Raw genomic sequence first — 27,678 nt, 5'->3', positions numbered from 1 at the left:
ACAGACAACTGAATTGACCTGTTGTTCCCTAGCTTACACTTATTTTAGAGGGCATTTGCAGAGTGCTACATTTCTATTTTAGAGTTTTGGTTGGTTTTGGTTCTGTTAGCAAAAAAAAATAAATGGATTTCTATCTAAAAAAGGGCAGCAGGTACTTAAAGAAAGTGCATGCATGTAGGACAGAAGTAGGTCTCCTTATTTGAAATAACATTTCATCATCTTTCCATTTTTTGAAAACTGAAGGGTATCCCAGCTCAGCAGTGCTCCTACCCATTTGCTCTTGTCTGCTATACATATAATATCATATAACTTCTATATGATCCATACGATCATTTTATTTACACATCTGTCTGGGATGCACTAAAGACTTGAACAATGCAAATTTTTCAAAGCTATCAATGGGAACTGAGAAGAGGTGTCATGCTGCTTTTGGTGCTGAATTACACAAAACCAAATCTGACTCATCAACTCCAAAGTTAAACATCCTGGTAGTGAGGTGAAGGTGTGGCAGATATTGTAAAGTATCCTTATCTAAGGATGCTGAGCTGACACAGCTGACTTCTCCATAAGCATATGGAGACATATGACTCACAGTGAACCACTTTATACTATAAAAGTACCACTTATATATATACTATAAAAGTGCCAAATGGCAGAGATTTCTAGCACACTCCTTCTTGGAGCATGTGTGGAGACTCCTCCCTTGGGTGGGGACACCTCTTAAGATGAGCTAAGGATGTTTGCCCACAATCATTGGTATGGGTGAGTAACACTGATCTCTACTCAATAATTGTTTCTTTTTTGATAACCTTAATATCATTGCTCTAATATAGTACATTATCATATACTGTACTAGCAGTGTTGACTTCCATACCATGTAATAAGTAATTCTGATTAAGAACTTTTTGTCTAATCATTTTTCATAATAAATCACTCATTTTTATACATCTGGCTTGCCATCCTTAATTCTGCATGACAAAATTGTACAAAGGTTCAATCACATGTATTTAATTCCTTAGACTTAAACCATTGACCAAGTCTGGGGCTAAGATTGGATCCAACCACACCCAGACTCCTCTCTGAGGAGTTTAGAAAGCCAGAGGTCATTCTGCACCTTGTGACTCAATGGGAAGGCTTCTCGAATAAACTTTGAAGCTCCCATTCCACCCACAACAAAATTATATACTCCATTACCTCGTGTCTTTTTAGAAAATTTTTCTGGAAATGCAGAGCTATGGTTGTTGTCAAACACTTTATTTTTCTATTTTTTTAATTTAAAAGTGAAAAAAACCCAAGAAAGTCCCATACAATCCAGAAAGAGGTTAAAAAAAAAGAAAACAGGATTATTTGCAAGTCTCTTTTTCATATTAAGCGTTTCCTCATCTTTTCCCCAAAGAACAGAATATTTGGCAACATTTTAATTACACTGCCGATAAAAGTAGAAGTAGTAATCAGTAAAAAACATTCCAGCAAAGTAACGGTCTGTTGAGCAGCTAGCAAAACCCTGCAAAAGAAAAATAAAGGACATTCATATAGGAACTTCTTTCAGTTCAAATGCTATTTGTCTTTTGCTATGTGGCCATTTGGAAAGGCTTACCGGCACAGCTACACGGAAAGAGTATGCGCTGTCATACAACCTAGCTACAGGGAGAGCCCAAATGTGCTGGCGTCCCTAGGTGACAAATGAGAGACAGATTAGATAACCTCATTTCATGGGAAACTGGAGAGAAGGACAGACTCTGGAAATACTTAATTGACAAATGCAGTGCAAGGTAATTATGTATTTAAAGATCAAGTGCTGACTTTAAACCCTGCAAATGTGGGTTCGACATGGAGTAGAACTGGCAGGCATCTGACTCCTAGTGACGCTCAGCTGGCTCTGAAAAACTGGATTCCTTCACTCGTTTTCTAAGCAAATCCCCCAAAAAATAGGGATTGATCCTGATATGCCAGGTGGCCTGAGAGCTTTAATTTGTAATACTAGCAAATGGCAGTTCTGCTGATTTTGGGGCAGCAACTTCAGCAGTGCTCAGAAGACAGAAGATTTCCTCCATGTATTCTAAAGATAGGGGTAGTGTCTTCTCCCAGTATTTTAAAAACAGATACCTGCAAGGTTTCATGCTATTTTTTATTACAGTGCTCTGCCATGCAAAAGTGAAAAAACATATTTTGTACCTGAAATGTTTATGCTACAATGAACAAAACAAAATTCAGTCCTCAGCTCTCTTTCACCTAACGAGCTACAGTAACTTATATTTCTAGTGTCTCAACTCCTTCACCTTTCTCTCCTCACTTCACTTTCCGACACATCCTCTCTGCTGGAGACAATATGTTCACATGACAAAATTTAGGTGGGACTGGTGAGTCCAAATGATTGCTGTTCTGCCTTTTGGCAGGGAATAAGCCTTCCCATCCCTAGAAAAATCCTCTTAAAAGAAAGCTCTTCAGATAGGTATTTCTATTCTGAGTCACATCAAATCTGAAAGCTCACTGCTGCTGGAGGCTAGTTAACTTTAGTCTTTTGATGTGGATTTCAGGTTGACTCAGGAAATCTCTTTGACTAGTTTTGTCAGTAGGCTTCAAAGAATTTCTGCATTGTAAAACTCTCTATGTCTGACTTAATTTCAACTCTGTTGAAATTACAACAGACAGGTCAAAACTTGGAAAATTTTGGCTTTCTGTTGACTGTGCCACTGTTACAGAGAAGCCTGAAACTTTTTGCAAGAACATTTGAAAAGCTGACTAAAAAGTCAGCTGGAGGAATCTCAAGTGCTGTAATCTGACTAAGCACAAAAGAACAAAACCCAAAAAAACAAAAAAAAATCAATTAAAAACATGTTATGTATGGGATCATACATCAGAATTCTGAAGACTCTTCTCCAGAAGAAATTGGAAATTACTTCCAAATTAGAGATGCTTCTCCTACAATGTGTTCAGAAATGCTATTATCTATTATCATTGCTTCTGCCTTTCCTGCTGTTTTAGTCAGAATAAACATTTCTGACCCAACACTGACAAATGGGGTCCTTGAAGGAGGCTTGTATGTCCAGGGAACCTGAAGAAAGTTTAAAGCCTTCATCAATTTACTGGAGATGCTTCAAGATTTGCAAGACTTGGTCACTAAATATTTTTTAGTGGGAAAAGCTAACCTGTTTCACCAGCTTTTATCCCCATTGAGGCAATCCAGAGAATGACACATAAACAATTTTGCTTTTAAAATGAAGAACTTTCCCTAGAGGGATTTATTGGTAAACTCCTGTTCACACAGAAATAAAGCAGAATATTACCATTGTTACCAGCAAATTCTAGACTTTAAAACTGGAATTCATTACCCAGAAGATAATAATGGAAACCATAAAGTAGATGAGAGTTTGGAAGACTCTCTTAAAGCTCTGAGTGATAAGTTATTCCCATTTCTTAAGAATCTCTGGAGTTATCATGAGTTGTAGTCATGGCTTAGGCTGAAGCCGAATAAAAGCTGTTCTTGCAGGGAATTATTGGATAGATTTTTATAAAAGTCAGCAGAAAACTGACTCCAACAAAAAGATTTTTTTGTTGAGGCATCTCATTATGGTCACGCCAAAGCCAGCCATGACTGACAGACTCAAAGTACCAGCATTTGGATTTCTAGTACTTCAACAAAGATCAGAATTTTGCAGCCATTAGTTTCATAAAAAAATATTCCCAAAACCCAGAGTATTGCTATAAAAATCTTACCTGTGTGGTTTCTTGGAAATTCTTCCTAGTATTTTGGCTTGAAGAATAATGAGGGCAATAATTTCCAAATGTGACTTTGCAGAGAAATATAATTAATGGTTCTGTGGTGCTTCAAGAAACAGAGAAAAAAAAAGGATCAATTACTTTATTAAAAATAATATCAGTTGCCTCCAAACCACAAACCAATATTCAAAATACAGTCATACTCAGTGAAACTCTGAATATGATGTATTAATCCCTACATGGGAGGGCTATACTATCGGATTATAATGGCATACATTTAAAAGACAAATTTTCAGTGGCTGTAGAAAACAAGCAGACACTTCAGGGGTACTGTTATATTTTATCTTATCTGAGAAATGCAGATGTTTACAGGGATAACATCAAAGACCAAAAGACTGGACAAGTCCTTTGTTGCAGAGACAGAAGTCATAAACTGTTGTCAAGCAGATTGTTTGGCAGCTGTTCTGGCTATTGCTAGCCTTTCTCAGAATAAAAATCCAAAATAAATGACTTGTTCCCTCTGGGAGAACACGGTGGAGGTGGGCTTTTCAGGAGAAAATACCTGCTGAAAGGAATAAGTCTGCTGCTTTTCCCTGCTGTAAGTCACAATTTTATGCAACACCAGAAGTTCCTGCACAAGAATCCCCCTTATACAGGGCTTGGCACAACAGGCTCAAAGAAGGTACTCTCTGGAGTTACTCATGTTATGTTCCTAATAATGTTTCTCTACAACAAAAGAAAAACCAGATCCCTAGGCCAGAGACCACAATGCTGCCAATACACCCATACATGTCTGCCCAAATGATTGTTAGGATTGAAGCTTAAGACTTCTGGATTTCAATACCTGCAACATTGGGTGAAATTTTCCTTGAGCTGAGAATGGTATTGGGCCTATGCAACAGCAAGGAATCTACCCAAAAGGTCTACATTAACAATTTCATTGTGCATAGATTTTTCCCACTCCTCTGAATAGGACAAATTTGTGTAACAATAGACATCAGGCAAGAATTTCTATCAAATTAAGAACCACTGCTGTTTTTTGCATATATTCCTGTTAATGGTACTTACTTTATTTCCAGTGAGATTTCTACATCCATGGGTGTGTATTTGTTAATAGGAATAACATAGCTGTAATTTCCAGAGCTGAAAAAGGTTGCATTAATACACATGGGATTTTGAGATAGACAGTATCTTCATCAAAACATGGAAATTGCATTTAAATTTAAAAAGGAAAAAAAAAAAAGGGCATCAAAGACTACTGCATGCTAGATGAATCAACTGTGAGCAGGAGGCAGCCAGGCAGCCAGGCCACAATAACACTGTCTAATTCTACCATAGTATAATAAAACAATTATTTTTATTAATTTATTAAATGATAAAATAATAATTATTAAAAATTTACCTACCTGCACTGCAGATTTTTACTACAATATCTGTTGTCAATGCTTTGCTGAGTTTCCAAAATCTGTATGGAACTGATTGTTGTATCAATCCCTAAAAATATTAAGAATAATAGTTTATTCTTGATTATTTTGGAAATCTTAGATAAGAACATAATAAAACTGCATATAGTCTACTGCCTTGATTGCCACTACAGGACTTGCTGCAGGTCTAAATTAGCACTCAGTTAAAAGCCTCTGGTTGATTACCTTCATTCTGCCCCTGGAGATAAGAATCTTGTTCAGTTTGCAAGGACAAATATCCTGGGAACCTAACATTGCACCATTTTCTTTTGCACAGATGTTGAAGGCTACTTTGATGGCAGCCCAAGTAAAACTCAAATGTGTCAATATTCATTTTCATGTACTAGAAGCCATACCATTCAGGTAACCACAAACTTGAAAAACCTCATCTTTATTGAGAGGAAGAATATGGAATGCAACAAAACTTTTTCTAATTATCTGTGGAAGAAAACTACTCAACATAAATGAAAATCATAATTTCTTCATATAATGTTGCCTTGAACTTGCAAGCACTTTTGTTTTTGCAAGAGTTTTGTAATATACTACAGATGAGTTGATGAGTTTAGCCATGATAACATTTTTTTTTCCCTTTGGCAGATACCATGTGTCTGAGATTGCTGTCCAAATCCTTCCTGAACTCTGGCAGCCTTGGTGTCATGACCACTTCTCTGGGGAGCATGTTTCAGTGCCTGAACAACCTCAGGGTGAAGAATCTTTTCCTAATATCCAGCCAAAACCTCCCCTGACACAACTTCATGTTGTTCCCTCAGGTCCTATCACTCATCACCAGAGCAAAGAGATCAGTGTCTGCCCCTTCTCTTCCCCTCATGAGGAACCTGTGGGCCACCAGGAGGTCTCCCCTCAATATTCTCTTATCTAGGCTGAACAAACCAAGGGATCTCAGCTGCTCCTCATACAGCTTCCTCTGCAGACCCTTCACCTGCTCTTACAATGTGGTGCAGAAAGCACAAGGAGGACTTGGTTCAGCAAGCCCAAGCCCTTCACATCAGGCTGTGCACACTGGGTTTGAGTTTCTATTCCTCTGTTCCACAGCAACCATTCCCTACTTTGCAGAGAAACTTGATGAGTATAGGGTGACCTGTTCTCCGATTATAAAATCCCTGTGTGGTAGTATATACTTAATTTTTAGCATGCAAATATCTACAAGTGACAGAGGGAAATCGAGCATGTTCATCTCAGAGAAGTAGCAGAGGAGAACATTTCCTTGTGGCACAGCAACTCATTACAAGATGTAACATCATGATGCCTGAGGTGTGTGTACCCGTGCAAAAAAAACAGAAAGGGAATGATTTTTCCCAGATGATCCCACTGGGGCACAACCAGGCAACAAGCAGAACCTGTGTTCTATTCCTCACCTGCTTTAAGTGCATGGTCTAGATGTCTAAGTCTAGATGTTTTATCTTCCAAATATTGCCTAGTCTTTAATCAAATATTTATTAAAAGAAAAAAAAAAAAAAAAACCAAGTCTTAAAACAGAGGATCCACATAAACCAAAAAGACACAAGGCATAATCCTGCTCATAGTGAATGAATGCCAGAGCATGCTGTTATAACATATGTAGTCAGCAGATACTCATCTTTACATAAAAGAATCAATATTTTCAGCCCAGGCTGGCTCTGACAGCAGTGCACAGTCACTAAAAGGGGAACCTGAAATCAAGCCAAACTTCCTGTGTCAAGGAACTTAAATTTCATCTCCTCTGAAGGCAGTGTCAGGATCTGAAGGTAGAGATGGCCCCTTTGAGCAGCTGACTTTTTAATCCCTTAGGAGAGATGAAGCAAACCCCAAACACTTCCTTCACACTATATCATGAGTTTCCTGCACATGAATATCACGCTTATATCCTCAAGCACAAGATTTTAGCCCCTGTCAAGGAAAATGCCACTGGTCATTTTATTGTATTTGAAGCCAAGCCTAAGAACTCTCTAGAGAGGGCAGCCAGAACGTCTATAAAAATCTAATGAAGATGTAAGAATAAACTGAAAATTACAGTGAATCACGGGTTTCCTGTTGTTCACAGGAACTAGACTCACAAGTGGTAATTCTCTATAATGATGAATTATAACTGAAACTTCCCTAAATTCCAGAAGCAGAATTCAAAGCCTAAAAGTAGATCTTGAAAGTTATACAAGTAAACACTTGAATTATTTTTCATTTAAATATAGGACTTACAGTCATTTCCAAGATCAGGTTTTCCACCAGGTTTTTTGATGGGATCTCGTTTGGGTAACATGTCACTTTTGTTTCCTGTGAAAGGATGAATGTACAAACATCACCCAAGTTAGCCTTGCACAATTGTAACAGCAAAGTATGAATACAAAACCAGAAGATATTTTGTTAATTATCTCTTGAATAGAAATGCATAACCATGAGAGAGATCTTTAAAATACAAAACACCTCCATTCAGAAGAAGATATACACAGTCAAAATAAGTTTGGATATAACAAGAAACAAGTTTTTGAAATCTACAGAATATCAAAAACATTTCCAAAACATAGCCTAATAGAAAATACTTCATCACACACAGAGAACATCACCAATTTCTGTAACAGAGAGCCAAGCTGAAAGTCAATATGCAGCTAGGCACTTCAGCACAAATCTGAACATAAAGCCACATCTTTCTTATTAGTGAGAAAATCACATTAGGAATTATAGGCACCTGACATGCAAATATAGGCTGAGGGAGCAACATAGATTTTTGAATGTGAGATGTTAAGATACTGAAGACTGAGCCAGTACTTCAGAGAGAGGATGCATAACCAAATTTAAAAAGCTAATACTCATCTCTAACAAATGATCACCATGTTCACTGCTGTCACCTCTGTAACTTCACGCATGGAACTAGGCTGTGTAATATAAGCTGATGACTTCTTTTTTTAATTGTTATTCTATAAATTTTCTCAACACTTGCCTAGAAAAGTGAACTTTAATGGTCTTTTTAATAATCATCATATAGTACAACCTGGGGAAGGTAAATGGCCCTTCAAGCCCATGGGAAATGGTCTAATGTTATTCCTGTGCTTCTACACAGATTGCCAGCTAAGAATCTGTTCAGAGACATGTTAGCAGGAAATTGGCACTGGAAATGCCAGTTTCCTGCTAACTAATGCCTAAACTAATGTGCTTCATCAAATATCACTTCTAGAATACCAAAATACTCCATTACCACGTTTTCCAAAGGAAACTTTCTGATTTCAGAATGACTGTTTCATGAAAGGAAGCAGGGATCAAAATGCATTATTACAGAGATTGAAGCAAGACAGCTGGATTGACCTTATTGTTTTCTTATTTATTCCAGATTTGGATTTCATTTCAGTATTGGGAAATAAGAAAAAATAGACTTTTCTCATGCTAGCAGGTGACCAAGAGCATGGAGCAACATTAACAAATGGAATACAAGGGCCCAGAAGCAATGTAATACAAAATCATCTTTGGGATTTTAATCTGTCTTGTGTTTTTTTATAAAACTCTCATACTGCTGCCAGCTATTCCTTGAATTCATTTCCTATTTACTAGTTCATCATACAGATCTACAGGTTCTGCCAGATTTGGTGGTAACTGCTGCATTTAGTAGTCATCTGCTGTCCCATTTCATTATACAGTTCCACACACCTAGTAAAATGGCTACTGAACACATGCAATCACTTATACACATACGCTCATCTTGGGGCAGATCTAATAAAAACCTGTTCATTCTCTCATTCCTCCCTATAATTCACAAACTAATTGTCACACATTTTCTCCTGGTTTCTCTTAATAGTCCAGATATGCTAGCTATGCATTAAACACTGTAATTTTCTATTTTCATTAACAGAGAGGTATTCTGTAGAAAACCTATATCCCCTAGTGGAGGTAAAAGATTGCTGTATGTAGATAAAATAGTTCAGCCCATGCAAGTGCTGGTAGGAATATTCATTAAAAACTTGGAATTAGTAAACACTTAAAACTGTGATTCTTTTGCAGGTGGTGGAAGAACGCATTAAGCAGTATCAGAATTTTGTACAAAAACCAGGACAAAGACAGATTTACTGCACTAAGATTTCAGCTATTTAAACTGAGTCAGTAACCAGCATAGAAATTTATTTTCACTTGGGTTTTTACTCATCATAGAATTACCAATTTATTGTTCTTTCAGATATTGCAATCTAAATTTTGAATACAAGGTGCCAATTGAGATCAGGAAGAACTACCACAAAGCACCACAGCAACCTTCAATAAATTGTAAATAAAATTCCACTCTTTCACATATAGTAACACTGAGGGCTTTCTCAAATGCCCATGTGAGGTGTGAAGATCCAATTCCATAACAAATAATGAACTACAAGCATGTCAAGAATATAATGAGGAAAACCATCATCTTCAGATAAGATTAAGAAAAACTCATCCAATAAATGTAGTATCTTTATTTTTCCTCAAATATTCTATAGTTTTAATTCAAGTAAGTTGTAATATTCTGTAGGCAGCATGGGAAAAATCTGCTGATGATTTCTCATTGTGGTGGTACTTTACTATGAATCTGTTAACTGCCCTCTGAAGGCAATAAATGTCAGCCTGAGGCTGACCAAAATCCAACAGGAGCTCTCACGAACCTTTTATTGTGAGGGGAGAGACACTGGGGAGAAACAACAAGGACAGCTCCTGGTTATTGGTGGCACTTAACATTAAGGGGAGAGCAGTGAGCACTAATGGCATGTGAGCAGAGAGCAGAAAAGGCACAAATGCTGAAGGGTATTCACATTCCTCAATTCCACAAAAATCAATGGAAGTTCAAAAGCCTAAATCCTCCAGAGAAATCAGTTAAAAGAAAATATGAGAAAAAAAGGTCACATTAAGCCAGATTACATAAATATGTGCTGAGTTTTTGTTTAATAATTTTTCCCTTGCTTATGAATCCTTTTGCTTTTACTTGAAATTTCCAGACAGCCTTTTCATTAACAGCTCTGGGATGCAAAGGATTAGGAGCTACAATGTGTGCACTCCACAGCAGTCTGCACCCACAGAATTCAAGTATTGCATGTGGAGCAGCAAAAGGTCTGCAATAACTCCTAAATTAATGTTTAATTTAATTGCAATTTCAAACAGTTCTACCTTTCCAGGAATAGGAATAATCAGCTGATTCTAAAGTATCCACTTTTTATCTTGATTATTCCCCATATTTAATGCTTAGCTTTTTTTTCTGAAAACATTTTCCTTTTCATTTATCATTTTTCATTTATCTTGGCTACAGCTACATTAAACAGCTTATTGGTTTTCCTTCTGTTTGGAATTCATATTGACATTGTTACCTTCCATCTGGGGATATATTCAGGTTCATTAAACTTGTGCAGAACTGAAATCTTTCAGTAGCTTGTGTACTGTGCTGATTTTTCACTCTTGGATCCACTCTTAATGCTATTTGGAGCATAAAACCTTGAGAAGGTAATGCTTTGTGTTAATTCTTATCTTCTCTGTTCACCTAATATCAGAAGCAGCCAGCTGAGGATTGAAGATTTTCATATTTCATTTTCATCCATCTACAATTCCCTAATTTATAAATGAGATTAATGTCTTCTTAATTAATCAACACTCTTTCAGGTTTCAGAGCAATACAAATCACTCAGGTATGACCTCCTGAAAGTACTGTATTGAGCTCTATCTGCCACAGTGCTTACTGCAGCACTGATCACAAGAATCACAAGGACCACTCACAAACAGCTTATCTGCAGAGTGAAGAATGGCCAGTGAGTGAGTCCCACTGAAACAGCTCATGCTGAGAGTGTCACAGCAATAGGTAATGCCTGCCCTGGCAGACATTTGTACTTCAGAGGCTGAACTGCATCCATCCCGTTTCACTTCACTTTGTCGACTGCGCTGCAAGAATTGTTCCCAAGTCCAAGATAGGAAGAATATGAATGCTGGTTTAGTAATATTAACACTTGCTTCCTTGATATTTTAAGGGCGGGGAGAGAGGAATACAGATTCCCACAACTTATGCATACCTTTATGCACTAACCCTTTCTTATAAATATCATGAAAGTTGTAAACAACGCTTCTTCTCATACACTACACATACAACACTTGGCAGACAGAGTCAGTAAAAGAATTCATTCCACTAAAAGTATTTTATTTTATAGAGCTCTGCCTTTGAATGCTACTGCTCAAAACCCCTGCCTTAACAATGAGAGTTTTAAGTGTAAGTTTTATGTTTTCAGGCAGTTGGCATTCTGTCTCTGCCCATAGAAAAAATGTAGTACCACCACATTGTGAAACAATTCAGTTTTTTGGGGTTTTTTGCATCTGTTAATTAATTCTCTACTACCCCTAATCCACTCACATCCAACTGTAGCCAAAGGTCAATTAAAGGGATTAGTGACTTTCCAGTTCACATCAAATAATTTCCCAAGAATGGCCAGGAAGAACAGCGACACCAGATAAGACATCTTAGGGCCCCAAATTCTTAAGGGTAACCAGACTGAATTTTTCAAAAACATATTGACTGTTTCAAAATCATATTGACTGATGATTAGTTATATCAAGATTTTCTAAATATACTGGACTAAGCTCTTTTGCAGAAAGCTAACTACCTTTAAAGATTCTTGCCCCTTTCCCCACATTTTCCATACAGTCTCTGCTCAAATTATAAAGAATAACATTTCCAACTTACGTTTTTCCTTTGCATTATTTTTTTCATAACTTAGAGATTTGACTTTTGATTGATGAATTGGACAACAATAGACCTTGTCACAAGGTAAAATGTCACAGAAATTCACTTCAGGGATCCTGCTGATGGGCTGTGTGGTCTGAGAAACTGTGCTTTCACTCTGCAATGCTAAAAAAAAGCAAAAAACAACAACAAAAAAAAAACCCCAAAATATAATTCTCACAAATGCTGTGTACTGGCATTTTATAATTACCAATTATGTGTATGCAGACCAGCAGAGACACAGTACCTGCTGTGGTAGTAGATGGAAAGACTGGAACAGAACTTGAGGTACTGCTGATGAAGAAAAACAATTCATTAAGAAATGGTCATTAGAGTTGAGGACCAAAACAAATTGATCTGCAGTCTATTACTGATTCTACTAATTTGAATTCATTAATGGTAATTTAACTACTTGCCTGTAAACTGGATGTTTTTTAAAACGGCCGTCATGAATGCTAAGTAAATACAGGCTCCATATTGTCAAAGCACTGTAGAAAGAGAATTGTTCTGTAGATTTATATCCATCTTTTATGCAACACAATATGAATAATACCTTTACAGCATTGTGTCGAAATGCAATCATGCAAGTGTTAACTATCTGATCGCTTTCCCTTTAGTGGGAAAAATATCAGCTGAATTTAATGGGGTTTAGATCAGATACTCTTATACAGTATTGTGTTTATATACTTGTATTCAACATAAAATACGGCCACTTTCCAACCTAAATAAAATCACACCACCAGTTCAAAGTACTCAGGTCACAAAGACATTGATTGCAAGCCACAGGTTTTTGGACTGCAGACAGAAAATGGCAACCTCAGAAGTCCAGGGCATACTTTCCTTTCCCAAGTCTAGTGTCACAAGTTAAACTTCCAGTCACATAACTGCCCACTGCAGTGGGAACAAGTTCACACAACAGATTCACTCTGTATATCAGAAATTGTACTTAGGCACAGAATGATTGGATAAAACATGCAGAATCCACTTTTGCACCTGTAGTACGAGTCACTGAGGTAGACTTAAGGTGCACCATGCATTGTGACATGGAGAGAGATCAACTGTGTGTCCATCCCATGAGTACCTTACTTTTATACAATGGTTTCAACTTTACAAAGTTACCAAGGATATTAATTTTAATTTTAATATATTGTGTTCTTCAATTCGGAAGGGAAAGGAAGAAGAAAAAGTGTTATATTCTTTCAGATAAGTAGAAAGAGGAAAGGGATAAACGAGTCAAATTGTTGTTAATTAATTTTTACCATAGTGCCATAATAGCAATCAAAGCTATTATAGTCACCCGGAAAATCTTCACGGAGCAAGGTTCTTTGGTCTTTGATAAACAAACCTGGGGTAAAAAAAAGCTTGGTTAATTCAAGTGGCACATATCTAAGCAACTAATAGTAGATTAAGAAATACTACACTAGGCTGACTTTACATCACCCTTGCTTCTTTCATGATAATAGGGGTCAACATCTACAAAGAAAAAATTAAAAGGTCTCTAAGACTGTCAGTGCACTGTGCATTGTTGATAGTTTGGAGGCACAAACATTATAGAGGAAGAAAGGATAGCTAAAAATAACAGCTCCTTGTCCTTTCTTCCTGCCATTTTTCATACTTTTGAAGTATTTCAAAATCAAATAAAGAACTCAGGTAAGTGTCCAGAACTAAAAGCTCAGCAGCTTTCAGTATGTGCTCAGATCATGCTAAAGCAGGACTGGTACAAATACAGAAGAAAGGCACTTTCCATCCAAGTAGGATAATCTTAGGTGATGGAGCATTTGATTGTCATTATGGTACAAAGCATATTTGACCTATTCTTTTCTCTTGCTCTTTGGCACTGGCAAAAGCAAAGTAGGCAAATGAGCATTGGTTCATATTAAAGAAGAGGGCCTGGCAGCCTAGGAAGACTGTCTCAAAAAAAGTCAATGTATGTACTTCTTCACTCATATGATCCCTTTGAAAAAGGGTGCCCACTTTCCTTACAACTATACAGGCAAGAGAAATTGAAAGCAAACCACAATGAATGACTCAGACAAGGATTTCATTTCACTCACCTTCCTGGATTTTAGTGGGACTGATTTTATTGATGGCAAGAGACTATTAGCTTGACTATACCTGCTGTAAGAGACAAGATCTCTTTAACATTCAAATGCTTCAGCATGTAATTAATGAAGAAAAGACATTTTTAATGTGTTCATGTCTCTTGATTTTGCAATTTTAACATTTACAAGGGGAAAGGCAGAAGTGTCAGCAGATTCATTTTCAAGGATAAAGGTCTCCAGTTAACTCATTCAGGTGAATGTTCTTAAATGCTACATGTGATTTCAAAGAAAACTTGGGGAAATGGCTTAAAAACAGGAAACACTCATCACTTCCACTGTAGCCCAGTGAATATTCTTTCTTGCAGACAAAGCTCTGCAGATTTGCTTTAGAAGAAATTTCCAAGTCCCAGAGCTGTAACTGGACATAATCTACCCTTTACTTTATGCAACAGAAGCAATTACAAAAATTACTGCAATTTAACAGCCATTTCAAATTAATTTAATTTAATTTTGTCAGCGACTAAAAAAAAAAAAAGAGAAATCTGGGGTCTTTTGCACAACTTAAATACTGGAAAATAGCTGAACTCTACTGTCAAGCAAAATTGGTTTTCACTTCAATCACTTCAGAGATCACATTAACAACTTGTGCGACAACTATTAGAAAACATCCCAGCCAGAGGTACCTGACTTTGCTCTCTTCACTGACTGTTGACTTTAAACTGTTGATCCGTTTCAGCCTGGCCAGTTTCCTGTTCCACTGTTCCAATTCTTCTATTCTGACTTCAAGATTGTTTGTTAGTTTACAAAGCTGCTTTACAGCACCAACATTCTCCATGAAGATCTGATCCTGAGAAGAAAACAATGACAAAAGTAGGTACATAGTAGATACATAGTATATTCATCAACCAGATGTAACCAGCAGAACTAGTGCAGAATTCACCTCTATAAACACAAGTAGATGTAGATGCCTGAAGATGTAGATGACCATAAAACCCTTTTGCTAGACATTGAATTTGCAGTAAATTGAAAATGAGGACTTGAAGAAAAAATTGAAGCTAAAGGGCTTTTTACACCAAGAATTTATACTCTACTGAAATCTTAACCCTGTTCCAACAGACACCTACTACTTGATTTTCAGTGCTTTAGCTGAACATAGATTTTAGAATCCCTTAGCAAAATGTACATCCAACCATCTTCCTACAGGCATTAGGTAGGCTCAGACAAACCAGAGTTTCTATCCATGTTGTACGCATGTTTCTATCCATGTGTGATATTAATCACACAGAGATAAGTGAGACAGATTAAAAGCCAAACCAGATGTCAAGCTGTGATTGTATAATATTTTGCTGTCCCCTTTAGCCTCTCCAGTCTCTTACAGGAGTCTTGTAGGTTCTAATAACATGATCATCTCTGCAACTTAAAACAGTTTAGACACCCTCCGTTTACTCCATCTGGATATTTTATCCAGGAAAATCCTCCTATTCACCTACCTCTGTTTATCATCTAGGTATCAATCTGCTGCTGGAGAAGGCCTCAGTATAATCATCCAGATAGAATTTTATCAATTTCTGAGTAAAATATGGTTACTGATCCACTGCAGGAGCATAGTAGAAGAGTACTTTGCTTGCTGTGTGTGAAAGAATGGCTTTCTCATACTAAGGTCCAACCAGACTGGTGCCATTGGATGAAGCTATTACTGCAGTTAATGTTGCTGTGTTCCAGTCTAGTCAAGTTATGCAGAAGGTTTTGCCTTTCACATTATAAAAGCCATGCACACCTTTCTTCTAAAGGTGACTGCATTCCACAAAACCAGACAGCATTTCATGTAATCAGAATCAGAGCATACTATCAGTGGCAAGTCACAAGCTTCCCTACTGCCAGAATACCAAGAGTCCATTTAAATAAAAAGTGACTTCAACATAATGTCTTGGACCTAGAACTGTGAAATCACTTATATGGGCATTTGCCCTTGTATCAATGATACGTAGCAGCTGCCCTTTCCATTGTCTTCAAGCATGAATTGCTTCTAGTTGGCTGCAACTAGTGGAGAAAATTGCTCTTCTCACAAAATGAAGGGACACTTTATTTGAGGGAAAAAAAACTGATCAGAGTTTTACTGCCCCTCTAGTGACAAAGTACTGAGCACAGTGTGACTGAGAAGAAAAGATTCTGTCTGAAAAAAACAAATTGCATATAGTTGAGACATTTCTCTAGAAAGTAGCAGACCCTGGTTCAAATGTAATGTAATCAATTTGCTTTACAGAGTTCAACAGCTCCAAACTGACAAAGAGACACAACACCAGCCAACACCCTACTTATCTGGATATAAACTTGGAATATGAGATAACAAAGTTCAAGGTCTCACCACCTGCCAAACTGAAAGAAAAGAAAATGAAACACTGTCCATTTACTTTTCAAGCTGACGAGCTATTCTGGAGCTGGGAGCTCCAGAAATTTAAATCAGATGTTCCACCTGAACAAGACATGTTCAAAATCTCTGAATTTAATATACATCTTAAACTGTTAGACACAGATCTCTCCGGATCCTGTCACCCCAAAGGTCGTGGAATTGACATTCATATGCTCTGCCACAAGTGTTAGGAGAAAGAGAAAGCACAGATTTATCTGACCATATTAAAACACCAATGTGCCTGTGAAGTAATCCGAGATCCATATCTAGACTAGTAGTCAAGAAAACGATAAGCAGCAAATAAGCCATTGCTGTAACAATCCACTCCTGCTTGGGCCACATACACAGCAGAATCACACCCTGCAGGGATGAACAGAAAGTAGGCATTCTCCATTTGTAGGTCACATTCCTGGAAGACATCCTGGCAAGCACTCTCCAGAGACCCAAGGTACAGAGAAGAAAGGGAACATGATGAGCCCAAATGGCAGTGCTGTGAGGCACTGTGAGAGATGGTATTTTGTGTGATATTTCAGCAAGGAAGAGATATGAATCAAAAGCTCAGTTCTCCAACATAAACTTCTGTCAGACAAAAAACTCAACTACCCCAAAGAAATTTTGGAGGCATTCAAAAATGCAAATGATGCTACAGGTGTCATACCATATAATTGGAAGGCCTAAAGGGCAAAATTAACTTGGAGTCACCTACCACACTGCTCTTCTACTAACATCTAGAAATCAGCTACAGGCTGGAACCCTGACCAAATAGAGAAAATTTTCTAAAAGTCTCCTTTTCAACAGTATCTCCAGAAGTGCCCTTTCCACAGCTTTATTCAAGGCATCTAATTCATACTTCTTTTATATGGAATACAACCTAGAAGATTTAATTTAGATTATTTATAGCCTATCAAAAGATGACAAGTGAAATGCAATATTTTCGTAGATATTTTCTCCAAGTTTGGGGGTGAAAATTTGTGTTTTCTACAGAATAATGAAAGAATGCATTATGATAATGAATGCAGGATTGTGTTCATGATATCATTCAGACAAGGTCACCTTTCTCTAAAACCTCCCTCTTCTCATTATCAGATGTAAGTGGGAAAAAGCTGGGAAGTGGTCTATAGCATGCAGTGGATCAGCACTTAGCAGAGGGGCTGCTTTGAGACAAGGGCTGTCTGCAGCCCTGTGTGACTGGACTCTGACTGACAGGCCCTTGCAGTCGTATTTCCACAGGAAAAGGAGAAGAGAGCACAGGACAATACCTTGGCAGTGTTTCCAACCTATGAGCATGGTAACTATTTTGTGTGCCACTTCATGGCATATGATTTTGAACCTATAAAAAGCATTTCAGATTGCCAAAAAAAAACCACCTACACACAGAGCTAGCACTTGGATTTGATATGTAAAGGTTATACCAGGATTAGACTAAGGAAGTTTTTCTTTAACAAATTGAATGCCATCATTGCTTAATTCACTTGTGGGACACTTAATTAACTGAAACACTTAAGCACAAAATGTTTTGGAGTACCACTTGTTGAACCAATGCTATGAAATCACTATCCACTTCTGTTCAGAAAAGTTAGGGCTTTTTCTTTTTAACTGTATGTGCATATAGTATTGTAATCAGCTTTAAATATAGATACTTTTACCATTTAAAGATTCAGCCCTTTACTAGCAGCTGGTGATTCCGTTTTTCTCCATGATTGACCAAACACGATTTCTGTAACACATGTTGGGGGCTACAGCATTTTATGGGGCACAGTGTGTGTTCATAGCTCTCCACATGAAAGAACAGTCTAAATACACATCCCCACTTTCTCCCTCAAGACCATACCTTGTCAACCATGAGAAAGTTTTCTATTTTTTCTCCATCATTACAAGCAACATCTCCAACTTCTCTAACAGCTTCAGGTAAAAGCCTCTTCACTTCCTGGGCTATTATTCCTGTTCAGGAGGTCACAAAAACTAATGTCAGGAAACATACTGGCATACCTGCTGACCATTCTAAAAATTACAGGCAAAGCAAAAAATTATCTAGAATTTCTCTGTGGTAGGAAAATCCAGGATTTCAGGATTTTTTCTCAATTTCACAAAAAAACCCCCAGAAACCTTTAGAATTCTCTTTTCTGCAGAAAGAACAAAATAGTTTTTAAGCACATACTTCATTCTCATTAAACGTCTTGAAATAAACTCCCCATCTTTAAAAATTGAAACAGAAGTTGTAAAATTACAAGTAATACCTAATTTTGGCATTTTTATACCACAAGAGATACACTGCAAAGTGTAACCTAATTGTGCAATTGAGGTAACCTAAAAAATGAAAATGAAATAGCAGGATATTAAAAGACACTATGGCACAATAAATACCAGTAGATGTTAATGAAAAATGGGAACAGAGCTGACTTTATACCTGTTTCATGGGTATCTTTTATTCCCATAACAGATGCAAATTCAGGTTTGTAGTCATATTCCACCAGCCTCATTTGTGTTATTCTTCTCAGCTGCTCATTTGTGTCGACCTAGTTGGAAAAATACCAAGATTTACATGTTGAAACATTAAGCATGGCATGTAGGACACCACTGGGAGAGCAACACAGTCATTTGGCCAATCATCACATAGAATAATACAGCCAATCTTCCCATTCCCCACTACCAGAGCGCTATTTGTATTTGTATTGCCAGTTACACTTCTGTTTGACAGCTCCCAGCTTCCACAGAGAGCCTTCTCCAAAGTCTGTAGGTGATGCTTCTCAGAGCACAATGGTACATCTGCTTTCTTTAAGCCAGCTTTTCAGCACAGCCAGGATACAGGAGCTGCTTCACGCGTCGGAACAATGATCCATACGTGCTGCAGTGCAAACACGAGTGCCCTGAACGCTGCATGGGCCTCACCTCCCGGATGTTCTGTTTTGCTCTGCTGTCAGAGGGGTGCATGACTCTGCCCATAACTTTGGCGTTTCCGCAGACAACCAGCGCTTCGTCTGGTGTATCTGTGTTAATTCCTACGCGACCATGATAGGCTATCGTCTCTGGAACGTGTCCTCGCTGCCACAGTACATCACTGTCATTCTCAAACTGCCCTGGGTTAGATGCCTGGAAGGAAATTTTTTTGCTTAAAGATACAGTACAGCATAGATGCACTATTGTTTATTCTATTAGAAATTCAGGGAAAATGAAAAGCCAAATTTTAAATAGTGAAATTGCATTCAAGAACTTTTTAACACACTAACAGAAAAAACAGAGTGGAGTTATTTCTAAGGGTTTCTGCTCACACTGCATTGACCTTGTGCTTTGTTCCCTTGAATTCTACTTTATTACCACCTTAAACTAAATTGACAATGTCCAAAACTTTCCAAATTTTAACTCTGACATTATACCACATAACCATTCTTTATCTACCACTAAATTTTAGCTGAGACTGGAAATCAGAAAAGAGAAAGCAAGGCAGAGATTAAACACATGTGGTTAATAAAATCCTGTAATGTTTGAAATTAACTCATATTGAAAATTTCATGTCAAGGAAATGGGGCCTTTTAAAGAACACCAATAAAACAACAAAATGTGTATAACAAGAAAGGCATTTTATTTCAACAGTTCATTTTGGGTTGTTTGTTGTTTTGGGTTTGTTTTTTTTTTTTTTTTTTTTTTTTTTTTTTTTGTTTTGTTTTGTTTTGTTTTAATTTGAATTCAGGCCAAAACACAATCATTATAAAAAGAAGCAAGGCTTTCACAAGGCTTTGCCAGCTACAAGGCCTGGCACTGTGTACTCACCACTGTTTGTCACAATTAGAGCATGATCTGATAAGCCTGACAAGCACCACTCAGCTGGTAGCTTTGTTGTGTTATAGTGTATAAAGAGCCAGAAGATGAGCTGCTTTTTTCTCCCAGTGTATTTGCATGGCTTTGCCTCTTTAAGGTAGCCAGTGGCTGACTTGCTTTACCCTGCTACTGAAGCCCTGTTAGACAGCTAGAAAATTTCTTTTTTTTCCTTCTCTCTTTACTGTTGATATTTTCACCATGTCAGACCAGAGCCTCTTGATCTGCCCTCTTTTTCCTCTGTCTGAAATAGTGGCTTGGTTTGAAAAATCTCATTCCATTAATTCCTGTTCAAAAACTGTCCCACATGCATTGAAGGTGCCCTCTTCATTGAAATTTCAAAAGAATCTAATATTAGAAATAGTGGGAAAATGTAAATTTCTAAATCTTACATAAAAATATATATCTTGTGAAGTAACAAGTATGAGACAATTGTGAAAATTCAACGGCATCCCCAAATTATTAATGATGTGAGATCTGTAACACTGTCAGACCCAGAGAGAGAAATTCAGATGAAAACAGGATTGTGGAAATTAATGGACAAATTAAGGAAAATAACTATATATGCAGGAATGATGCAAACACACTGCTTCAGCATCCTGAAGCAAAAAACCACAGGAGCAGTCAGGACGATAAAACTTCTCAGTCATGCAGAACACTGCTGAAGTCTACACATTGCTTTCAAGGTCTTTTCACAGCTCCACCAAAAAAGGAGTTCCAGGCCATAATACCCCTGCAAAAAACCTAACTATAACTACAGAAAGAGGGTTTATGGCACAAGAGGATGCTCAAATGAAAAAGGAGCCAGGACTAAAAGCATCTGAAAGCCCCCATCTTCCTTTGGAAAACCCTGAGCAACACCCCACATGCTGGAGATTTGCCCTTTTGCTCTCTCCAAACCCAAATGCTAAACCAGACCATAGTTGTAAGCCTAGGCAGATGATGGACTGCCAAAAAGGATGCAAGCTATGGCCTGCACAAAACAATGCCAGGACTAAAAGTTTTTGACAGCCCCTGACTTTCTTTAGAAGCCCCTTCCCAGATCCACTTAATACACAGGAGCTTTTGGTCTTGCTTGACTGTAAGCTAAAATGCTAAGCCTATTCCTCTCCATAAGCCAAGGGCTAGAAAGAGTCCATGCAAACAAGAAGCAGCTCTTCAACTGACCCACATGAAAAAGTTTAGTGGACCGCAATCTTCCTGAGGGCCTCTCCATCTTTTGCAGCCCCATCACATGACACTTTATGTATTTCCCATCTAAGCCCTAAACATAATATTCACCCTAGAAATAACTATAACTCCAGATTATACCCAGTTCAAACATTAACCACCACCTACTGATCACAAGAAAAAGGGGCTAGGACTAAAAGCTTTTAGCAGCCCCCACCTTCCCTTGGCAGTCCCCTTGCAATCCCATTCATTCTAAGACTCTGTGTTTTCTCCCTCTCCTAGCCCCAGTTCTCCATAGCTCTTGTAACATTATAGATCTGGGGTTTTTCTCTTTTCTAACTGTAGGCTAAAGCTGAGTACTAAAAGAAAAATGTTCTGTGAACCAAGCAACTGAAATGTAACAGTTAAGAGGAAAATAGATTATTCTTCCTTTTGTTAATTTGAAACCCATATTACTACTGTCAAATTGAGAGGTGGGACACTCTGGAAAAACATTGGAAAAGCAAAGCTATAGGTCTTAAACTTCCTAGAGCTGCTTGACCTTCTTTCCGTACTTTTTTTTTTTCCTTCTCATCCTCCTGGAAACTGAAGACTCTAGCTAATGAAAGCTTTTATAAAATTCCTGGCAAGTGAAGTAAATTGTTTCACTGCAAATAAAAAAGTCTGGAAAAATCAATGTATTTTGTATTGGAACTCATAACAAGCTTTATTTTAAAATCCTTCTATAGCTCTACTTAAAACATTTTTAATTTCTGGTAATTAAAAGGTAACATACTCATACAACATGCAACTGTAGGTTTTTCCCTCAATCTTTTTGACTCAGTGGTAATTTTTATCCCCAGGAATCATGACCCCTCAATCGCCTGTGAATATCAAACAGTAAATACTTTTACGTGAAAGTAATATACATTTATACTTACCCTCACAATGATCTTTTCAGAGACATTTGCAGATAGTAAGTAGAACTGGTCCTGAGAGACAGCATACAGTCCAACCACCAGCATGAAGTATCTAATTTAAAATTGATTTAATCAAGACAATAATGGAAGTAATTCTTTCTCACAGAAAAAAAAAAGTTTTAAATACAGCTGTTATTATTGATACATAAAAAGACAGACAATGTTTTTTAAATGTATTTCTTACAGTATAAAAGAAAAAATATTTCCTTCACTCTTAAAAAATATGCTCTTACAAACTCCACAATCACTGAAAATTAGCAAAGAATACAATAATTTTCAGAAATTCAAGTAATGAAGCTTCAAAGATGAAAACCTTTCCTGCCTCTGAAGAAAATGGTCATAATTTGGGGTTTTTTGCTTCCTGACTTTGTCAGCCATTATTCTGGCTATGATTTCTTGAAACTATCTCTAACCATGAGGATGAAGTTTGGGGTGTTTTATAATCATATCATTCTGTGACTGCAGAGAAAGAGGCTTTTAAGAACATACCAAGTATTGCAGAAGTATCACAGAATTTGAAAAAAACCAAAGATTTGATAGCAGAGATTTTTCACAAACATTGGCTCCATTCTAAAGTAGACCTTCTCTTTTCTACTTCTAACACACAGGCCAACTAGCTATAGCAATACCTCTGATCAGGATTAGGTTTCCCCTTTTTTCTCATATTATTTGCTGTTGTTTCACTGAAATGCAGCCGTCCCAGTGTTACTTTAGTTATCTGGTCCCCTGGCAGATCAACTCTAAAACAGAAAAGAAAACAAGATCAGGGAAGTAAATATTTGGAGATGTATCTGCTCAAACCAAGTGTCCACAAACTCATTAAAACAGTTCTGAGAAAAATTGAAAACTCAATAAATCAGAGGAACCGCAGTAAAAATGCAGTAACCCTGGTTTCTAAAAATGTATTTAAAACAGTGACTACAGCAAGGAGATAAAGAGGATAAACCACCATCAGTAAGAGGCTGTTCTTAGTAATAAGAGCGTTATGTTTCTCGGTCTGTACGCAGTCTTGAATATAATAAAACTGTATGTGTTCCATATGATGCCTATTTTCTGCTTGACAGGATTAATAACTACTTGCTTATTATTAGGCCTGAATTTCCACAGTAAAATTAATAGATATTACTGCTTGTCCTTCTTTTCATCTGCATCTAATTTACATGTCTGGAAGTACACAGTAGACACCTATGTCTCAAATACATAGTGGTAGTCCTCCAATCAGTGGTAAATAATACAAATAAAGAGACTGTATGGATAAAATTACAGTTCACCAAACAGCCATACATAAAATAATTTACATACACACAGAATCTATTTGTCAGTACACAAAAGGAGGAAAAATGTCACAAGAGAGACAATTTTGTGAAAATCAGGCTCTTCTTCTAAGCTCAAAGTTCAGTTTAGGTAATAATATAGTGCAACCTTTATCCCAGCACTGTCCTGTCTAACTTGACACTGTCTTCCCTCTTTGTATTTTGAAATAATTTAATTATTTATAGAGAACAGAGCAGCTCCAACATAGGAAACTTAGGCCAGAAGAATAAATATTGATTCTGCCAGTGAGTTAAATGCTCAAGGATGGCAGAGCTCCAGAAAGATGCTGCATGAGTGTTTCTAGCAGAGGCACTTCCCCTTAAAAAGCACTGTGAATGTATCTCATGTTCATATAGAACAGGAACATTCTGACATTTTTTAAGATTGGCAATGCATCTGTCATACAGCTCTAAGCAGCGTAAAATAGTGTTTCTAGCTGAATATAAATATTTTGGGTAGCCATACTTAACATACCTGTAAAGCTGTTGAAAATTTCTCTTAATGAAGTGTGACTAAGTATATATTACTACTGTGATTCGATGGTGTGCAACCACAATGAAATTTGGATAAAAATCAGAAAACTGGCATAGAGCTACTGTAAGATTTCGAGAAACAACTACTTCATATTTCAAACCAATCATACATATTGAAACAAAATGGAATAATTTTCTCAAAAATCTTACTTAACAGGATGAAAAGTTTTTTTGCTTCGATCTGATTGAGACTGTTCAATAGCAATTATTTCATTTGGAGCTTCCACCTATAGAACAAAAATAATTTTCAAAAATGACAAGAATATAAAATTTTCAACATAAAATTTGAAATAGACATTAATAGGCAAATTGTGCCTAAAACAGTGAAAATGCACTCGCATCTAATGGAATTACATAGAAATTAATAGAGGAACTGACTGATGATCAGTTGACAATTGACATCTAATCTGAAGGCCCAAGTCTTTCTGCAGATGTAATTTGAAAGAGGAAAAAAAAAAAACAGAAAGGAAAGTAAGTGCATTAATTTACAAAAGAAAAAATGCTTTCGGAATCCAGACTCTTATTAACTCATTCCATGCCCAAGCATAAGTGTAGATATTCAATGTGAGAACAGAACCTACATGTTCTTGGTCAAAAAATTACTAAGAAAAGAGTTCACTTCAATTATTTATCTCATTACATGGCTAATTAAAAGTAATAATCTCAAAGAGGAAACACACTTGCCTTAATTCCATAAGCTTTCAAGTAAAACTTTTCTATTGGTTTCCTCCCCTGCTGAGTTTTGACATATTTTGGATGTCCAGTGATTCTAATATGAACTGTGATTTGGAAATGATTCTTCTTTTGGCACACAAAGGCATCATCTGCTGTTGAAAAATTAAATCCTTTATCTGTGACAATGTGATATCCTACAGCAGGTCTACAAAAACAAGGAGAAGGAATGGCAACTTTAAGTACTGACATACTTAAGTGACATCTTGAGCTCCTTTTTTTTAAAGTGTTCCAAAAATCCATCTGATTTTTAGTGACAAACCTGGACTAAAAATACATCATTACAATCACCAGTTCTACCAGTATTTTCTTCTTAGACTGTCAAAGGTGTAAAAATGAAAACACATAAAAAATGTCCTCTAATTCTAGTCTGAAAACAAAATGTTTGGAAACCAGAGGTTGAGAGGCTTACATAATTCTCACTTATAAATCTGATATAAAGGAACTGTGTGCACCTAAGAGCACAAACTAACCTTTTAGTGTATTCAATAATTCATTATAACAGTGCTACAAACCACAGTCTGCAGCTAGTGCTGCAGACAACAATGAGCTAATGAGCCAGCAAGACTCCCCAGTTTGTTCACAAATTCTCACAGCAAGTGCTTCTGCAGAAGCTACTGGGATTTCAGTAAGGCTTTACTTAAGCTAAAAGAAAAGCTATAGGTACCAGCCCTCCAGCCTGACTTTAAGTTGTCCATCCTATTCTGGCTATTTTATTTCTTCAAAGGGCAATTTGTCACCCAAAGAGCAAGGGTATTCTGTCTCTAAGATTCACAGTAAACAAGGAAAGGTATCAAAAGGTCTTTCTATTAGAGACAGTGAACTCACCATCCCAACAATGCTGCTAGTCCTGATTTAAGTGATGGATAATTCTGAAATAACTACATGGTAAGGTTCTCTTATATAGACATTGGCTTTTCTTGTTAATGAAAGTTTGATAATGATAATCTTGTATGATGCTACTGAGAATCTCTCATTAACACAATTACTGAAGATGGATTTTCATTACTCTTCCATTATTATTTGGAAAAATCAAAATATACATAGGAAATACAGGAAATATACAGACCTTATTATTGTTTTATAAATTATGAACTGAAGTCCCCTTTCAAACAACTATTGATTACCTGGGACAGGGAATAAAGAGAAAACTACTTTGTAACTACTTCAAAACTTTAAAATTATAATGAAGATTCTACCATCTCCTCATACCATAATTATTAAAGAAGAACTTTCTCAGTTTTTTCCTACAGTGGGTATTTTTTTTTATGTATATAGGAAATGAATGTATATTATAGCAGGGAAATTAGTCATTCTTCGTATTTAGGTGTCAGCAAGGTCACTAGCTGATATTTTTAATTCAATTTCAGACTATTTTCCTACACACAGGCAAGCAGCATGAGAAGCAAAATTACAAATGTCCACATCTCCAAGTTCCAGTATTTGGAACAATGGCTCCCAAAGAGCAATTTCATAGTATAACTTTCTGAGGATGTATTTATAGTAAATAAGAGCAAACATATATTGTTCTTAGTCCACAAAGAACGATGAGTCATACCAAGCAGTACAGCAAAATTTGGAATAACTTTTAGGTTGTAATAGATATCCCTGTCACACAAGCATCCCTACTAGAAATACACTTCAAATTCCTCTTTCTATTCAGAATTTAAGTCTTCAGATATATTTGGGACAGAGCACCACCAATATCAGACAAGGGCCAAGAATTATGCCAAGCAGACACAATGAAGGGCAGAATTAACGGTAGAGTAAACTTTTCTAATTAATCTACCTCAGCTAACAGCATTTTTGCTGTGAAAATGAAATAACTAAGATGTTCAAGTACTGTATGAATAAAATGGAAAATAATAATTACCCTGAGAAATACCCCTCAAATGGGTGCAGCAATTTGAAGGCATGGAATTAATCCTTCTACACTAAGCAATGAGAAGCATGTGAGTGAGGACAACAGAATACAGGACCCCTACTCAGAAAATCTGTGCAATATGCTGTAATTACAGTGCATCTTGGAAGAACAGCGCTGCCATTGACCTCACTTAAAAGTAATACTGACTTCCTCTGCAAATAACACCTCAATCCCCTCCCACAGTAATGGCAACAGAGCGTGTATTGGGATACTTTATAGCTAAGCATCACATAGTCTTTGTTCACAAAGAAATGTGTCTAGAATCTTAATTTGAGGTGTATGGAAAGCAACAAGTAACTGGGTAGTGGCAGGAGAGCAATCTCCCACCATCAGCACACAGCCCTCATGTAGCCATTGACTGAAAGTGCAACCAGGAGTTGGAAGCCTTCATTTAGAGAGAATACTCATATCACAAATTCAGCTGGAGGTTTCTGCGTCCATCCAGCTCCCAAAGGAGTGTAAAGGTCTGCTCTCTTGTCATGTCAATGAATACCTGAGGAGAAGGGCTGTGTGGGGCACAGCAAGATGTGTAATGCCCCTATCCCCCGTGCAAAGAGGGAACATCAGTGTCCAGCAATGACACTGATATGCACCCAGATCCCGTGAGACATTTTGGCAGGTTGGGCAAGGGGAGCATTAAAATTTACTGTGCTATGTAAGTCCTGTGTAGACAGTGACAAATTTTTTGCACCAATCCTGAAGAACTAACCAGATGCTGTATAAAAGGGTTAATTTGTTAAAAGGGTTCATATCCTAAATATTAGAATACAGAAAATCAGGGATGTAAAGTGAATTTGGAATGACCTTTTCCAGATCATGTGCCCAAAAAATTATTTACAGCTTGATTAACACAGGAAAAATCTAAATCTTTGACTAAACAGTTACATGTCACCCA

General features: G+C 37.0%; 1 protein-coding gene across 1 annotated transcript in view; it reads right to left on the bottom strand.

The window, feature by feature from the left end:
• Positions 1-351: 351 nt before the first annotated feature.
• The window catches only part of MYRFL (myelin regulatory factor like), a 41,999-nt gene continuing 14,672 nt past the window's right edge, over positions 352-27,678 (bottom strand). Inside the window, exons 7-25 of the mRNA XM_068190212.1 lie at positions 24,812-25,007; positions 24,278-24,354; positions 22,910-23,020; positions 22,242-22,332; positions 19,228-19,428; positions 18,746-18,854; positions 18,170-18,279; positions 14,612-14,775; positions 13,941-14,004; positions 13,146-13,231; positions 12,303-12,374; positions 12,134-12,180; positions 11,848-12,012; positions 7,377-7,451; positions 5,127-5,214; positions 4,789-4,863; positions 3,718-3,826; positions 1,598-1,672; positions 352-1,504 (exon numbers count right to left, since the gene is read on the bottom strand). Of these exons, the coding sequence (XP_068046313.1) occupies positions 1,418-1,504; positions 1,598-1,672; positions 3,718-3,826; positions 4,789-4,863; positions 5,127-5,214; positions 7,377-7,451; positions 11,848-12,012; positions 12,134-12,180; positions 12,303-12,374; positions 13,146-13,231; positions 13,941-14,004; positions 14,612-14,775; positions 18,170-18,279; positions 18,746-18,854; positions 19,228-19,428; positions 22,242-22,332; positions 22,910-23,020; positions 24,278-24,354; positions 24,812-25,007 (2,002 nt within the window). The 3' untranslated portion in view covers positions 352-1,417. The remainder of the gene's footprint in view (positions 1,505-1,597; positions 1,673-3,717; positions 3,827-4,788; positions 4,864-5,126; positions 5,215-7,376; positions 7,452-11,847; positions 12,013-12,133; positions 12,181-12,302; positions 12,375-13,145; positions 13,232-13,940; positions 14,005-14,611; positions 14,776-18,169; positions 18,280-18,745; positions 18,855-19,227; positions 19,429-22,241; positions 22,333-22,909; positions 23,021-24,277; positions 24,355-24,811; positions 25,008-27,678) is intronic.

This window comes from Anomalospiza imberbis, chromosome 5 (assembly GCF_031753505.1).
Source record: "Anomalospiza imberbis isolate Cuckoo-Finch-1a 21T00152 chromosome 5, ASM3175350v1, whole genome shotgun sequence".
Lineage (NCBI taxonomy): Eukaryota > Metazoa > Chordata > Aves > Passeriformes > Viduidae > Anomalospiza > Anomalospiza imberbis.
The sequence above is the reverse complement of the archived record's forward strand: the minus strand, read 5'-3'. Positions and strand labels throughout refer to the sequence as shown.